This window comes from Choloepus didactylus, chromosome 19 (genome assembly GCF_015220235.1).
Source record: "Choloepus didactylus isolate mChoDid1 chromosome 19, mChoDid1.pri, whole genome shotgun sequence".
In the NCBI taxonomy this organism is placed as follows: domain Eukaryota; kingdom Metazoa; phylum Chordata; class Mammalia; order Pilosa; family Megalonychidae; genus Choloepus; species Choloepus didactylus.
The window spans coordinates 21,187,420-21,205,268 of record NC_051325.1 but is presented as its reverse complement, the minus strand read 5'-3'; the positions used below and the strand labels follow the sequence as shown (position 1 = coordinate 21,205,268).

The following is a 17,849-nucleotide window of genomic DNA, read 5'->3' as shown; positions in this document are numbered from 1 at the left end:
TGAGGCACACGCTATTCCCATCCCCTTTGTACAGACGCAGAAACAGAGGCACCAAGTGGTGAAGGGACTTGCTTAGTTAGACACACATGGCTAGTAAGAGGCAGAGCTGAGATCTCTACCTAGGAAATCTGGTTCCGAGTCCCCATTTGTAGTCATGATGCTCTTTTACCTCCTTTCCCAGCCTTTTCCAACTCCCGCTGCCCCCAGGATGGTTAGGGACGCATACAATACTTAGTCACCTCCATGTCCCTGGACCTCACCCCAGCCAGGCAGTTTTGCTTAGGTGAACGCAGATAGCGCTGACTTCGATTGTCCTTTGGCGACACTGGCCTGGACGTGGAAACCCAGCGCTGACCACTGGGCCCCTACAGTGTTCCTCAGTCGCATCTCTTGTCTAGTTCCGCAGGCCCCTCCTGGAGGATCGGCGTCCTCCAAGCTGAACCCTCTCCAGAGCCTGAGCGCTGACTCTGCCCCCACCTGCCAGGCTCTGCGTGTCCCTCAGAGCCTCAGTGTCCTGCAGCTGCTAAAACAAAGGACCATAAACTGGATGGCTCAAAACAACAGAAATTCATTGTCTCACTGTTCCTCAAGGCCTGAAGTCCAAAATCTGTGGGGGAGAATCCTTACTTGTCTCTTGCTAACTTCTTGGGGTTTGCCGACAATCCTTGGGCTTCAATCTCTGCCTCAGTCGTCACATGGAGTCTCCCTTCCTGTGTCACTTTGGGTCTGTGTCCAGATTTCCTCTTCACTAGGGACACCAGTCATATTGGATTAGCCACCCCCCACTCCCCCCATCCAATCTGGCCTCATTTTCACTTAACTGATTCCATATATAATAACCCCATTTCCAAATAAGTTCACATCCTAAGGCATTGGGGATAGGACGTCAACACATATATGTGGGGAGCGGTTGACACTCTTCTCATGTCCTCAAAGTCAGAGGTTGCTGGCATGACCCCCTAGGGAAGCAGGCCCTGCCCCTAATGGGCCTCCCCTCAAACCTGGTCCAGACCTTCTGCTCACCAGCTGCCTTTTGTACTCTTCCAAGATCACTTCACTTCTCTGATCTACCAAAGACCATGTGACACCTGCCTGCCTATTTAAAGAACCATCAAGGAAACCTGAACCAAAACATGCACCCAAACTGCTTTGTAAAACTTAAAGGCATCAAACTTACAATGCACCAGAAATCCCCTGAGTGATCTCATAGAGGAGAGACTCCATAAATGTGACTTTTAGATAAATACTTGCCTCTCCTGCCAAAGTTGGCCATTAGGTTTTCTCCCAATGGCTAAGCAAGGGGGAGCCCCTGCCTATCTTAAAAGAAAGAATTTATCATCTATGCCAGTTTGAATGTATTATGTCCCCCAAAATGCCATCATCTTTGATGCAATCTTGTGGGAGCAGACATATTAGTGGGGATTAAGTTGGAACGTTTGGATTAGGTTGTTTCCATGGAAATGCACCCCACTCAACTGTGGGTGATAACTCTGATTGGATAATTTCCGTGGAGGAACTGAGAGAGGAGCTTCAGCTTACAGAGACATTTTGGAGATGGCCTTTGAAAGCAGACTTTTGCTCCGAAGAAGCTAAGAGAGGACAAATGCCCCAAGAGCAACTGAGAGTGACATTTTGAGGAGGAGCTGCAGCCTAGAGAGGAACATCCTGGGAGAAAGCCATTTTGAAACCAGAACTTGGAGCAGATGCCAGCGATGTGCCTTCCCAGCTAACAGAGGTTTTCCGGATGCCATTGGCCATCCTCCAGTGGAGGTACCCAATTGTTGATGACTTACCTTGGACACTTTATGGCCTTAAGACAGTAACTGTGTAACCAAATAAACCCCCTTTTATAAAAGCCAATCCATTTCTGGTGTTTTGCATTCTGGCAGCATTAGCAAACTAGAACATCATCATTCACAGATATTTAAGTCCCTACTGTTTAATACTTTACATTTGGACTGAATCCTGAAGGATGAAGCTGAGTATATAAAAAGGAACAACAGGAGTGGAGATAAAGATGGCAAGCAAGGAATTTGAAACAGTAAAAAAAGAGTATTCACTCATCATCCGTCCATCCTGTCACTTAAGAAATGTCTATGGAGTGCTCACTACGTGCAGGCATGAAAATAGTTTTAGCAAGCAGCCCGTGGAGTAGGGAACCACAGGGTGTTTCCAAATGCAGCTGGAGGTAGGTTTTGTGGAGCCTTGCATGACAAAGGAGAAATAAGAAAGCAGATGGAATATGGAGTTTGACATGCCAGCCCCAAACCCTGGTTCCTGGATCCCTCCCAGGAGGTTAAGAGCACTAAGGAATCGGGCAACAATTTCCTTCTACAAAGACGCCATTGCACAAGAGAAGAGGGGGAAGACCTGGCAGAGGGAAGCAGTGTTGTCACTGTAGAGTAAAATAAGAATGAAGCCACATGTCTGATTCTTATCTTTGGGTAAACACACTTTGAACTATACCCAACCTACCCTGCTGAGAAGATACAGGTTTCCGTGTTTCCTCTTCTCATAGAACCAAACTTGGGACATTCCCAGATCGAGGAGTCTGCTGATATTTTTAGGGCTTTGAGTTTAAGAACAGGCACAGCTTCAAGCTCTTGAAGTAACGAAGTATTTGTTACTTAAGTCCAATTATACTTTAGGCAAAGAGTTGGATTATTCCAGGTACTGAGTAAAGCAATAATCCACTTAGCCATGCTTATGAAAGACCAGATCCGCTTTGCTCCAGCAACCAGAACGTAGCTACCATGCTTTACATGTTGATAGTTCAGTGTGTTGATCCGCTGCCACACCAGCTCGCTCCTCTCAAGCCTTTCACAGATTTTCACAAGACTGACTTTGTGAGTTAGACTTGATGTGCTCACATTTTCGGCAAGATTGCTGATGCTCACATTTGTGGTGATTACACACCGTGGTATGTCATTCTAACTTTATAACAACATTGGATAATAGCACTTGGTTTGTGCACCTGCCTCGGCAACATCAAGTGTATTCTTTCCATTTTGGTTTCCATGTCTCAGAATTTTCTTACAAACCGAGAAGAAACTCTTGCTGTTGTTTTACAAACCTTCCAGCATTAGTTGGCTCATCTGAAACACACAAACACCCGACAGTTCTTTCCTGCGTCTCTGAGGAGTTGTGAAGATGAATTTAATGCCAATGAAAGTGCCTGATTAAACATCACTATTACGTAAGAATCTCTCGCAGGTGTTAGCCTGTGGTTTGCTAAAATGGGAGACTCCCACACAGCCTGCAGAACATAAACCACAGTCCCTGAATCCTCTGGTTCCATAACCCACAGCTGTGGCATTATAGAGCCTGACCCTAAAAACCAGAGAGGAAATGAAAGGATGCTAACGCTGGTCCATGGATCATTCCCTGTCTAGCTTCCGTGGTTCGGTGACTTTGTACTCCGCAGGAGAAGACTACTGATTGGTTTTCCCTTTGCTCAAGGATTGTGGTGTGTGGACCCTGGGTGTTTGGGGAAGTTCCACCTAAAGCCTCTCCCAGTGGAAGTCTCCATTCAAGTAGAACACAGTGAGTTAGTTCCCTGCCATGAAGGGACTGGAATTCCTCTCACTTCCATCTGCAAAACATATAAAATGCATCGTGACCATTTAAAGGCTTGTTTTCATGCCCTGCTTGTTATGAAAAGAATGGAGAGAAACTTCTCTCTAGGACTAGTGGTGTGTGTTTTAAACTTAATCCTGGACTAACCCTTTAATACATATGACCTTTATGATGCAAAAGCAATACAGCTGCCTCTGGATTACAGATTTTTCAAAATCTTTGAATATTCATTTTGAAATTACTGCTGATTTAGCTCAATTGTGATTGTTTTTGTTGCTGTGGCATTGGAGCAATGCTTATCATGAGCCATTGCTGTATAAAAACTTAAAAATCTCAAGTCCCAGAAGGAAAAACCTCTTTAAACAAGAATGCTTATATTCATGTCCTCTATTCCATTTAGAGTCTAACAGGCTTGTGGTAGATTATAGGAAAAGGAGACTAGTTCCCCTAATTATGTGGCTTCCTTCAACAGCTTAGGAACCCAGCCTAAAGCAAAAGTGAAAAAAGAGCTATCAGTACAGGTAAAGATTTAGTCTCCCTGAAGTTCTCAAAACAAGAAAGTTGCTTTTTGTTTCCTTGACCGCCATCTAGTGGTCAGTGGTGGAGTTGTCACTAAAACATGCTCTTATGAACATGCAGAAGGTTAAAAAAAGAGGTAAAGGAATATTATTGCAAACATGAGGCAATTATCCTTTCTAATAATTCTTACTTAAATCGGAAAGTCTTATTCCCTTTCCTGTTTCCTAGTCTGCATTCTTTCTCCATGAAAAGAATCACAACCATCAAATATTTAACTCTAACTTTCAGCATGGAAACAGGAAGATAAGCATGAGTAAGGTCAAGTCCTCTACCATGGAGGAGAGGCATGAAAGCAAATAATGAGCCATATGGTGAACTATCAAAAGAAGAATAGATGAGTCATCAGGGACACCCCAGAGAAAGCCTTTAACTCTGCACTGTGTTGTTGACTAGAAGAGTTTGAGTTGGGGCTTGAGTGGTGACTGAGAAGTTCTCCAGTCAGACGAGAGGAAAAGAGCCTGTGGGAGAGTGGAAGGCTGTAGGGTGGGGAACAGTGAGAAACTATCAGAAAGACAGGCAGGGGCTAGATCGTGGAGGGCATTTGGGGATAGTAATAGTTAACTATCACTGTAACAACCTCAGAAACCTCAGGGGCATGCAGCAACAAGCATTTCTTTCTCACTTATGACTGCAGGTAGGCTGGAGTAAGTGTGCTCTGTGTGTCTCTCATCCTTTCCTGGCAACAGTGGTTGGCCTGAACATGTGCTTTTCATGGCAAGCTCAGAGACACAAGAGGGAAAGCAGAAATAGCTGAGGCCTCACAGCTGAGGCTTGGAACTAGCACACAGTCTCTTCTATGCACTCTATAGGCTAAAGCAAATCCGTTGGCTGAATCCAAATGAAGGAGCAGGGAAAATATTCTCCCCTTTGGTGGGAAGACCTGCAAAGTCACCTAGCAGAGGGCTTAGAGCTGGGAGGGGCAGGAAATGGGGCCAGCAACACAGTCTGCCACGAGTTCCTTCATGGAGAGGTTGAATTCAAGGTACCTGTGGATTTGTGTAAAAAGTGATTGGAAAACAATTATGGAGCTCAAAATAGAGGTCTGGCTTTGAGTTATAGATCCAGGAGTCCAAAGACCCCAAATGTGCAAATTTTGGAGCCCCACCTCCTACCAGCAGATTCGGAATCTCTGATGAGACCTGGGAATCTGCATTTTAAAAATTTCCCCCAGAAGATTCGTATTCACATTGTAGGTTGAGATCTGTGATTGGTGTATAATGAGAAAATAGAGAAAAGGATTTGGGAAGAACACCAAAAAGAAAAGGGGTGAAAAGAGGAAATGGCTCTCTCAAAGTATACTGGAAAGAATGGCAGGAGGTAGGAGAAAAACCAAGGAAGCAGGGTGTCCTGAAACCAGAGGTGAGAAGTGTAATACTCTTAATAGTGTCAAATGCTGCCCGTATGACAAATAGGAGGAGGACTGAAAAGACTCTTGTAAAATTTAGCAATCAGGAAATATTTTCTGAACAGGGTGTAGCACTGATTTCAGGAATCTCATTGTACCTGTTATTCAGAGGAAAAACACACTTGGCATGGAAAAAAAATAAAGACACACTGTCTCTTCCATTTCTTCTTTCACAGATCCCATATTATCATGGTGAAATTGATCAATTCCATGTCAAATTCATTTGTGGCTAATTATTAAAGCAAGAAAAGTGACATTGTTTGTGTCAAGTGGTTCTTTCATACCAGATATTATTATTCACAGCATCCTAAATGGGGAATATTTCTAACACTTAAGGCCTTATCTATTTATAGAGAGAATATTTCTAATACTTAAGGCTTAAATATTTGAATGGAGAAAGATTTTCTTCCTTTATTATTTATTCTGTCAGTTTTCTAAAACAAGTCAAAGACTGTGTAAGAGTATATTATCACTAATGCTTGGATTTCTAAGACAGAGTTCTAGAACATAGCAGCCTATTCACATATCACACACTGTCTGAACACCAAGACCCATGACCCAGTCTGCAGTGATGCTGGGGACAGGTAGGGCGGCAGTACACTAACCAAGGACCTCCCAAGTAAAGAGGTTCTGGTATTGGGCTATCAAATTCTGATTTATCCTATCCCACCCCGATTCATGGGCGCACCTTTATTTGAATGTGGTTTGCTCAAATGTATCTGAACCAAAAAAAGAAAGAAAGAAAGAAACAACAAACAAAACTATGAGTGTATTCACAACTCCATTTTAGATAAACACCTTGTACCCTCACTGGGGTAAAAGGGGAGCAGTTTGGAGACAGCAATGCATTTGCTGATGAATTCACCCAGATCTGGGGAGCCCTAAGAAAGACCAGACCACAGATTGGGGCCTAAAAGACAGAGTTGAGACACCCCCCCATCGAGACAAAGGATCTCTCGGCTAGCTTGAGCCAAGACCAGTGATAAACCAATGAACATCAATAAACCAGTGAACATCTGCTTCTTGAGAACTTTGTCTACTGTGGTCAAAACCAATGTTGACTGTGCAGTTTTAGATAAATCTTTGCTAGATTTCTCCTTCTGTGTGCCTTTTAAATGGCAGCTCTAATGCCCAGTGAACATTATATGACAAGCAAGCCAACAGTTCAGCAGCATCCCCAAGTCTTCAAATTAGGACTGGATTCTAGACCTAAAGCAATTCAGCTTTAGATCCTCAAAAAGGGGAAGCTTAGGAGGTGCAATGAAACATAGGAGAAATTTAATGTCTATGAAAACATGCGCATGAACCCCTGCCTTCTTTCTCTCTCTCTCTCTAGCTTTTAAAGATTCAAAACAGAACAAGAAACACAGTTGGGTTGGTAGACATTCCTTTCCAAATGATCTCAAGACCAATAAGTCTCTCAGCCAAAGCCCAGTTATCTACAAATCATTGCAGATAAACTAAAAGTCACTATTAATTATGTTTAACATTAAAAGTTTGCCAGAAGAGCCTGGGGGAGGAGAGCTGTGGACCATACCCCCTTACACCAGCCCATGACAGGCTGACAGGCACACCTGTTAGTCAGAAAACCACAGGGTGTGTCAGTCCTCTAAGAAAAACCATCAGGGAAACCGGATACTGAATATTTCTTCCTTCTGTGACCTGAGACTGTTCTCATCTGGAAAAACCTGATTGGGGTGGCCTAGGAGGTCAGATGCCTAGACAACAGAAAACTACAAGTTACACTAAGAAAAATGAAGTTAGGGCCCAAAGGAACAAACTTACACTTCAACTGGGATACAGGAATTGAAACAACTAATGCTAAATGAATTCAAAAAGTTTACAGAAGATATGGCAAAAGAGATAAAGGTAGTGTTTATGAAAACACTGGGCATACATAAGGCAGAAATCAAAAGTTCAAAAAAACAACTAGCAGAATCTATGGAAATGAAAGGCACAACACAAGAGATGAAAGGCATAATGGAAACATACAACAGCAGATCTCAAGAGGCAGAAGAAAACACTCAGGAACTGGAGAACAAAACACCTGAAAGCCTACATGCAAAGAAGGAGATGGAGAAAAGAATGAAAAAATATGAGCAACGTCTCCGGGAACTTAAGGACGAATGGAAATACAAGAATATACGTATCATTGGTGTCCCAGAAGGAGAAGGGAAGGGAAAAGGAAAGAAGCAGTAATAGAGGAAATAATCAATGAAAATTTCCCATCTCTTAAGAAAGACATACAATTATAGATCCAAGAAGCGCAGCATACTCCAAACAGAATAGATATGAATAGGCCTACGCCAAGACACTTAATAATCAGATTATCAAACATCAAAGACAAAGAAAGAATCTTGAAAGCAGCAAGAGAAAAGTGATCCATCACATACAAAGGAAGCTTAATAAGACTATGTGCAGATCTCTCAGCAGAAACCATGGAGGCAAGAAGGAAATGGTGTGATATATTTAAGATACTGAAAGAGAAAAACCGCCAACCAAGAATCCTATATCCAGCAAAAATGTCCTTCAAATATGAGGGAGAGCTCAAAATATTTCCTGACAAACAGACAATGAGAGACTTTGTGAACAAGACACCTGCCCTATAGGAAATACTAAAGGGAGCACTACAGTGTGATAGAAGACAGGAGTGAATCTGGAATACAATTTTGGGAGATAGTAGCACAGCAATGTAAGTACACTGAACAAAGGTAGCTATGTATATGGTTGAGAGAGGAAGATTGGGAGCATGTGAGACACCAGAAGGAAGGAGGAAAGATAAAGCCTGGGACTATGTAACTCGGTGAAATCTAGAGTGTTCAACAATTGTGATAAAATGTACAAATACATTCTTTCACAAGGGAGAACAAGCAAATGTCAACCTTGCAAGGTGTTAAAAATGGGGAGGCATTGGGGGAGGGATGCAACCAACATAAACTAGAGACTATAACTAACAGAATCATTGTATTATGCTCCCTTTAATGTAACAAAGGCGATATACCAAGGTAAATGCAGGTGGCGGGGGATAGGGGAGGAGTGTGAGACACTTGACATTGGTGGTATTGTCTGACTCTTTATTCTACTTTGATTTAAGGTTATCTTTCCTTTTGCTGCTTCCTAGCTGTCTTTTTTTTTCTTCTTCTTCTTTCTTTTGCCTCTCTACCCTCTTTGACTCTTCCTCCTGCTTTGTGGAAGAAATGTAGATGCCCTTATATAGATAGTGGTGAAGGTGGTGAACACATAATATGTGACTCTACAGGGAACCATTGATTGTTTACTTAGGATGGAATGTATGGCATGTGTACAAAACCATCCTAAAAAAAAAATTGATGATGAAACCTTGAGGGCAATATACTTAGTGAAATGAGCCAGACACCTAAGGACAAATATTGCAGGGTCTCACAGATAGGAACTAATTCTTATAATATGTAAACACACAGATATGAAATAAAAGGTACCAAGATATACGATGAGGCTAAAGAACGGGGAGCGGTTGCTTAGTATGAGCAGAATGTTCAACTAAGATGAACTTAAATGTTTGGAAATGAACAGAGGTGTTGGTAGCAAGATGTGAGAATAACTAACAGTGCTGAATGGTGCGTGAATGAGGTGGAAAGGGGAAGCTCAGAGTCATATATGTCACCAGAAGGAAAGTTGGAGGTCAAAAGATGGGAATGTATAAAACTGAATCCTATGGTGGGCAATGTCCATGATTAACTGTACAAATATTAGAAATCTCTTCCATGAACCAGAACAAATGTTTGACACTACAACTAGAAGTTAATAATACAGAGGCATATAGGGAAAAAATATATACCTATTGCAAACTGTATACTACAGTTAGTAATATTTCAATGTTCTTTCATAAACAGAACAAATGTACTATACCATACTATGAGTCAACAATAGAGGGGGGTTGGTTAGGGATAGGGGAGGATTCGAGTTTCCTTTTCTTTTTTTCTTTCTTTCTTTCTTTTTTTTTTTTCTTCTTCTTTCACTTTATTTCTTGTCTGGAGTAATGAAAAGACTCTAAAAATTGAACAAAAATTAAGTGTGGTGATGGATGCACAGCTATCTGAGGGTACCGGGGGCAACTGATTGTACACTTTGGATCTTTGGATAATTGTATGGTATGTGAACAATCTCAATAAAAAAATTTAAAAAAAAAGTTAGCCAGAATATTTTACTGGGTATACATCTTTCCCTTGTATTACTTGTAATCCTTCCCTACATAATCAGAGAATTGAGAAGAAGGGAAAACATCTCTCAGGACAAGACTGCTTGGGTTCAAATCCCAGATCTGCTGCTTATGATTGGAGACCTCAGGCAATTTACCAAACCTGTCTATGCCTCAGTTTCCTGAATACTGAAATGTGGATACTACTGGTACCTCCTCCGTGAGGTTGCTGTGAGGATTAAATGAATTACTGTGAAGAATGTGCTTCAAAGGGTACCTGGAACACAGAAAGGGCTTGATAATTATGAGCTATTGTTATTGTGTCCAGAGACCTCCAAATATCTTTCAAAGGAATGATAACTTCCTTAAGGTTTTGAAACCTCTGAGGTTGGGGACTGCCAAAATTCAAGTCCCAAAGGGTAAGTGAGGCTGCTACCATGCAAACTCCACTGACCTCTCCACACTCATGTCTAAACAATTGGTGAGTGTTGGTTATTTCCATCTCCCAGAGTGAATTTTAACCCGACAACTAAGCCTGCACCAAAGAGATGCACGTCTAATGTAGGATTTCAGTCTCCAAGGCCAGAGAGGAGAACCTTTTAAGAGCCCATGAAACCAACCATCCCTGCTAGTGGTTTACACTGCCTACCAGTACAGTCCCAACTATTCATCTTGTCAAAGTTTTACTAAAAAAAAATAGAACTTTCACTTTCTCCCGGTGTTCTCTGAATTAGGTGTTCTCTGCTTCTCTCTGCAAGTTCTGGTCTGAGCCTGAGCCTGAAATATCTGAAGCCTTCTGGAGTAAGGAAATGGGGGAGAGGAAAAAAGAAAAAAAGAAAAAAAAAAGAAAGAAAGACCCTCTCATAACTCAAATTTCTTTTTTGATATTATTTAAGACATGCAAAACCTAGAGGAGCTCCTGAGAGATGCTATAATCTATGGCCAACCTCGAATCCACAGAGCTTGGAAAAAGATTCTCATCCTGGTGGAAGGCATCTACAGGTACGCAAATAACCAGGGATATTTTAATACTTGGAGGCCCACAACAAGCTGATAAATGGAGAAAAGCTGACATCTCCTAGCTAAATGAAGAAATAAGTAAGATATAGGTATTAAGAAGGGATCAGAGGTAGAATTACCAATGTGGGCTGTTAAGTTGTAGGCAGAGAACCCCAGAGGCTGGCACATCTGCTAAGACCCCCTCAGAAATGTCCTCAAAGGGCATTGCTAACTTGCCTTGATTCCTTCCCTGACCTTTGGCTGCCCCAGAGTTTCAAAGATCTTTGAGGGCTGGGCCTACTCAACATCATGGCGCTCCTTGCCTTGAGTCTCTAGTGGACGTCCATGGTAGATGGTCTGCCCAGATGCCCCTTACTGGATGGTACTCTCATCTGGGCAGACCATTCACCATAGACACCCACTAGAGACTTCAGGGCAAGGAGCATTGTGACGTTGACTAGGCCAACCCAAAAGATCTTTGAAATTCTGGAGCAGCCAAAGGTCACGGAAAGGCATCAGAATACAGAAGGCCTGTCCCTTTTCTTCAAGGTGGGAATAACCTGTGAAGCAATTTCTGATGCAGAATTGGAGGGGTGGGGGTGGGGCTGGGGTCTTAGCACCCAAAGGTGTCCTTATTCCTGAATTTTCCTGCCCCTTTTAATTAAGCGGAGCAGACAAGACAGTCACGAAGCCACCCAGAACTGCACTTTTATACTGCAGGTCATGATAGAGTTTGCTTCATTCTCTATTTGAATCAATTATTGTTACTGAAATGATAATGGCTGCCGTTGTGGAAATTGCATCCAAGTATTTCTGCTATTGGGTGCCCTAATTCAAGAGTCAAGGAAACCTTATCTTGATGCTTTCTCCTAAATCAATGTTGAAACAATCCTGATATTAGAGGATTGGAAGGAAATGTTTCCTCTTAGATAATTATAGACAAGTGAAAAAAATATTAAAAGGAAGGAAATGAGGGCTTAACGTCTCAACTATGAGAAGTATGGCTGCAAAAGAGGCTTCATTTCTTTTCTGTGAATAAATATCAAGCAGAAGAAGAAATGTGCCTCTATCCCTTTTGGAAAAAAAGAAGTGAAGCCCCTCAAATTTAAAATAAAAACAATAGCAACAATAATAAGCAGGAAATAGTTTATTGCTCAGTTTAATCCCACTATTTACAGCCCAGTGGCTGGCATTCTGGGTGTCCCCTGCACTACAGTGGGGTTGCACAGTTGATATTTTTGAGTTTCTAGTAGCCTGCTATCTGCATAATCATTAAGTACCTCCTAAGGGCAGCCCTGAGAGTTATTTTTTTTTAAAGCAATTTTATTGAGATATATTCACACACCATACAGTCACCCAAAGTGTACAATCATTTGTTCACAGTATCATCATATAGTTGTGCATTCATCACCACAATCAATTTTTGAACAGTTTCATTACTCCAAAAATAAGAATAAGAATAAAAATTAAAATAAAAGTAAAAAAGAACACCCGAAATGCCCCCCCACACACACACACCCATTATTCATTTACTTTTTGTCCCCATTTTTCTACTCATTTGTCCACACATTGGATAAAGGGAGTGTGAGCCACAAAGTTTTCACAATCACATGGTCACACTGAATAAGCTATATAGTTATATGATCATCTTCAAAATTCAAGAATACTTGATTGCAGTTCAACAGTTTGAGGTATTTCCTTCTGGCTATTCTAATACACTAAAAACTAAAAAGGGATCTCTATATAATGCATAAGAACAACTCCAGAGTGACGTCTCAACTCCATTTGAAATCTCTCAGCTACTGAAACTTTATTTTGTTTAATTTCTTTTTCCCCTTTTGGCCCAGAAGGCTTTCTCAATCCTATGATGCCAGGTTCAGGCTCATCCCCGGGATCATGTCCTACATTGCCAAGGAGATTTATACCCCTGGGAGTCATGTCCCACGTAGGGGCGAGGCAGTGAGTCCACCTGCCAAGTTGGCTTAGAGAGAGAGGCCACATCTGAGCAACAAGGAGGCCTTCTGGGGGTGACTCTCAGGCACAGTTATAAGTAGGCTTAGCCTCTCCTTTGCAGTAACAAGCTTCATGCAAGCCCCAAGATCAAGGGCTTGGCCTTCTAAATTGATAGACCCCAATGCTTGTGAGAATATCATTAATTCCCCAGGTTGGAAAGTTTAATATTTCCACATTTTTCCCCATTCCCTCAAGGGGGCTTTGCAAATACTTTTTATTCTCTGCCCAAATTGAGAGTGTGTCCTTTTTATGAGTCTTTGAGTTCCCTCTAGAACAGCGGTTCTCAGCTGGAGGCAATTTTGCCCTCCATTCCTGCCTCAGGGATATCTGGCAATTTTTAGCTGTTACAACTTGGGCAAGGTGCTACTAGAATCTAGTGGTAAGGGGCCAGGGATGTGGCTAAACCTGCAATGCACAGAGCAACCTCCCACAATGAAGAATTACCCAGTTCAGAGTGTCAGTTGTGTCAGGATTAAGAAACCCTGGTCTAGAATGATTACCTACTAGCCCTGAACTTGCTACTTTCACGAAAAATAACTGCATGGTGACTCTGTGCTGTCATAACCCCAAGCAAGTTTCTTTCTCCTTGTGTGACCCATGCCAATTGCAACACGTTGTAAGGCCTGGGAAGGGAGCAAACGGCCCTTATCTAAACACCTGTCATTCAGCCTGGCTTTGCTGGAGGACAGATCAGCTGAGGGAAAGCAGGCCAGCCACCTCCTTCCATCAGAGTAAACAGAACCCAAATGCAAATAAGCAGAACTTGGCTCCACTAAAGGAAAGTTACCTTGGAAGCACTTTGATCGTGGCTGCAATTAAGTGAGCCACCAGCATTTGACTGTCATATGTTCCCATCAGTTAAGCAGATAAACTGCTCCAGCAGCAGGCCTTGTTAATGGCTGTGCCAGGAGGACAGGGGATCCAGGTGTGGACCTCCCACCCCAAGCTCAGCTTAGCCATTGGGGCTGCTCAGCCATCCATCGCTGGGTAACAAATGCTCCAATGCATGGTGGCTTATGTGGCAATGATTTATGATTTCTCATGACACCGTGGGTTGTCTGGACCCACTGGGCCATTCTTCTGCCCCATGAGGTCCTGACTGGAGGTCACCTATGTGGCTGCATTCAGCTGGGAGCTTGGGTAGGGCTGGAATAACCAACATGGGCTTGTTCACATCTGGGTCCTTGGAGCTGACTGTCAATGGGGGAGTTCTGTTCTCTTCCAGATGGCCCTCTCTTTACATAGCCTCTCTCATTCAGTTGTCCAGCCATTACTAGTTAGTTACTAGTTACAGCATGGAGTCTGGCTTCCAAGACAGTGAAAGCAAAAGCTGTCCAGCATCTCAAAGACTAGGCATAGCTCTAGTACAGCATCACTCCTACTCTAGAGTCAAAGCAAGCCACAGGGCCAGCCCAGACTCAAGCAGAGGGCAAAGAGACTCTGCCCAATATGGGAGGAATGGGGTGTGTGTGTACTGGGATGGGAAGAATTGAAGGCAGCCATCTTTGGAGGCATCTACTGCAGTAGCTCAATTAACCTGGGATTTATAGAAGTCTCTACTTCCCAGGAAATTTCTTCACAAAGAGCTTGCTCTTAATTTCACCGGCACAGGAATCTTGCCCTTAAAAGACAGCATGACATAGAAGGCATCATTCACACACAGGAAGGAGGGCACCTCCTTAGAACCTTCTGGGACCCCAGTTTCCACATCTATAAAATAGGACTACATTAGAGTGGACTTCTAGAGCTGTGAACCTCAGAGGAATAGGCTTCATGTGGATTTCTAATTCACTACTAGTGCCAGACAATGGAATTATTTCCTGTGCAATTCTCCCAAGCGACAGGTTAAGAAATGTGAAATCAGTAGTTCACAATTGTACTTCTACTTTTTAGAGGCATATTATGGACACAAAGCCCCCTTTGGATTTTCACCACCAGTCTTTTTTCATCTCTTGTGTGTGGTCAGCCAGCACAGACAAAGTACCCTCACCCCAGGAAGCCCACATAAATCATCTTTTTTTCATAACTGCAGAAGAGAGCAGTCAAAGTTTCAGGCAATTTTCAAGGTAAAAGAAGGCTGGGTACTGAGTCTGAGAAGTCAGAGGAAATCTGCAAAAGCAGCAATAGTAATAATAATAATAATATCACCATCCATAGATGATCTAGGAATTATTATTTATATGAAGACTATAGAGGCACCCAGGAGGCTGGCCTGGGACCCGGGTTCCAATCCAACTGCCACGTGCCCTTCCCCGTGTTCTCATGGGATAACATAAGCAAGTGCTTGGCAGAAAGCCTGGCCCATAGTAAACCCCCAACCAAGGTAGCTGTCTTCACCCTCACATGTATTTTCAGTTGAGAATGTTGAGGCTCAGGAAACAATAAGCCATCTGCGTAGTGAAGCAGCTTGCTTTTCATCCACCTGAGGACGGATGCCAGAGGAAGCTCACATTTACCATGTACCCAAGATAGACACTTTTTACTTAAGCAATCTTGAATGAGACTCCCAGTAACCCCATGGTTATTGGGGAGATGAAGAAACTGGAGTTCAGAAGCCTAGATAACTTGTCGCAGGGCACAAACTAGGAGGAAGCAGAGCTGGGATTCAAACCAGGTGGCCCTGCTGGACAGAGGCCTTACCTAAACACAAGAGTCAGCCCATGTGTCCACATCCAATGATGAAAAAAGGGACATGGCAGGTCACCATTCAACTTTCACCACTGACCTATTTGGGCCTTGGATTCTTCATAGGAAAAATGAGGGAACTGAAACCTAAAGTCTAAAATTCCATGATTCTATTACTTTTGTTTAAAAGTACAGTAGTAGTATTTTAGTGTTCTGGTCTGTATTTTCCTTTAAGTATTACTTTGGAGTTGTACTTTTCTAGTTTTGTGCCTCTGAGAAGTCTAGATCTCTTGTCTTTCATGGTTGAGTAACCTCAAAACTGCTTAAAAATATACTGGGACAGGGTTTCCCAAATGATCCAGGACTAAAACTAGTATAGCTGGAGCCCAAACTTTCAAAACAAAATCAATCAAGAAATAATACTCAGCCCTTCCAAAAACTACATATGTAAATATATGCTGAATTCTCAGAATGCCACTACTATAAGAATATAAGCTGTTCATCCCTAAATAATGTAACTTCAGGATTAAGAACTTCATTGGTAAATTCTATCCTGTATCTGTTTAGTTTAAACAGATACAGGCAAAGAATAAGAAAATAGTGACTATTTTAAATGAGTGTTACCTCCTTTTTTTCCTCTTTCCACATTCTTTTCTTGTCTTGGGTTGTAACATGGGCCCACCAAGGAGACTTTTCCACCATGTAAATTGGCAAACCAGTGGTTTAATCCCAAATTCTGTCAGTGCGTAATATGGTTTATATGCAGAGGGGAAGGTGGTGAGAGGGAGATTTTAAAAAGGAGTCTTGTCACTTAGCTAATGCATTATGTAATAGAAAAGATATAAAGAATTATTCACTGGCTTGCTGATTTAAGAAGAATTCAAGTCTCTGCACAGAGCTTCAGATTAACTGGTGGAATTATCTGTACCCACAGTTGTATTTTACTTGTTTTTATTCTCCCAGAATTCCAAATTAAAACACAACCTTCCATTCAGGGAGAAAGAATAAAAAGCTGTTCTTGTTTTCTTTATCGTTTTCGGCACTGTACTCTTTGACAGCAATTCATGGGGAATTAAATAGATAGCTTTCAAATGCACACATCAAACTCAATAACACCCTATAGAAAAAGGTTCAATTCAAATTTGGTCACTCAGAAAATGAAAACTTGGGGTGGTCTGAATATAAATCTTTATAAAAGCTATGTTCTCCCTAGGATTCTATACGTGCCCTGCAGTTAACTCCAGAAATGAGCAGAATGGTAGAATCGTTAATCTTAGAAGAAGAAATATAAACCAGGTGGGGCAGGCTCCAAATGTCAGCTAGCCATCCCACCCCCAACCCCCGCCCCAAGGATGGCTTATTTGCTGGCTTGAGTGTCTGCAAACTCTGTTCACCATTAACTGTTGCTCCTGCCAAATCCAGTTCCAGAGCAGAGACGTGTCAGGGTTTTAGCATATTTGCATTGCCAATTTCTAACATTTTAAAGATGAGAAGAAGATTCTAGAATTCTGAGGGCAGAAACCCATTTATTATGTATGGCACCCACAGGGATGCCCACATGCCTCATTGCTAGAAGACTCAACACAGAACATTATTATGCAGGGCTTCCGAATCCTCATCTTAGGCTTCACCACAACCCTTTCCTCCTAAGCAACAACTCCTGAGAACGGTAACAGTCGGCGGGGGGCTCATCATGTACCAGCCACTTTATTTTGAGTCATTATTACAGCTACTCCCTGAGGGGGAGGGGGGTCCTATCATCATCCTTATTTGACGTAGGAGGAAACCAAGGCAAAGATGCCATGTAAGTTCACAGTTAGTAAGTGGTGTGGCCACAATCCGAGCTTATGCGGTTAGTCGGCCGTGCTGCCTCCCCCTCATTAGGAGCAACTTCAGCAAGCAATTAATCTGAGAAAATCTTGTCACTAACTCACAAACTTATATAAGAGAAGGCGGCTCTCTTGGGTCTTCGTGTCATTCAAATTCGAAAACCATCGAAACTGAGCTTGTGAAAATCGCAAAGGCTACTTTGGATGATCATGTGTGCAACCAGCTGAACAGCTTAGATGGAACTGGCCTAACACCTGAATTTAAATTAAATTTAATAAGCTAAATTTAATCTGATGAGTAAATTAATTAGGCAGAGGGGAGAGTTCAACTCCACTGTTTGATTCAGTTGATTAGCTCTTGAATTAAATTGACAAGTTGTTTGAAAAGTTTGACTCGCTCCTTTGTGTGTGTGTGAGTCTTTGTGTTTCCCCGGAATCCACCTGACATACAGTGTAGACAGACACAGTTTACAATTACAAAGTGTTCTGAGAACTAAGTCAATGCAGAAGTTCTTTTATATCCATTGAGTGCTAGATGGGCCACATGAACATGACATTTCAATTTTACTTATTCATTTACTTCAATTAAGTTTCCCTTTGCAGGAAAACTTGAACTGTTTTTGCAGTTTACAATACCATGAAAACT

General features: G+C 42.2%; 2 protein-coding genes across 2 annotated transcripts in view; one reads left to right on the top strand and one right to left on the bottom strand.

Annotated features, from left to right (window-relative positions):
- Positions 1-17,849, bottom strand: part of TASP1 (taspase 1) — a 656,132-nt gene that overhangs the window by 14,244 nt on the left and 624,039 nt on the right. The gene's annotated exons all lie outside the window — the stretch shown is intronic.
- SPTLC3 (serine palmitoyltransferase long chain base subunit 3) overlaps positions 1-17,849 on the top strand; it is a 171,090-nt gene that overhangs the window by 77,556 nt on the left and 75,685 nt on the right. The window contains 1 exon segment of the mRNA XM_037811845.1: positions 10,634-10,739. Within this exon segment, the coding sequence (XP_037667773.1) occupies positions 10,634-10,739 (106 nt within the window).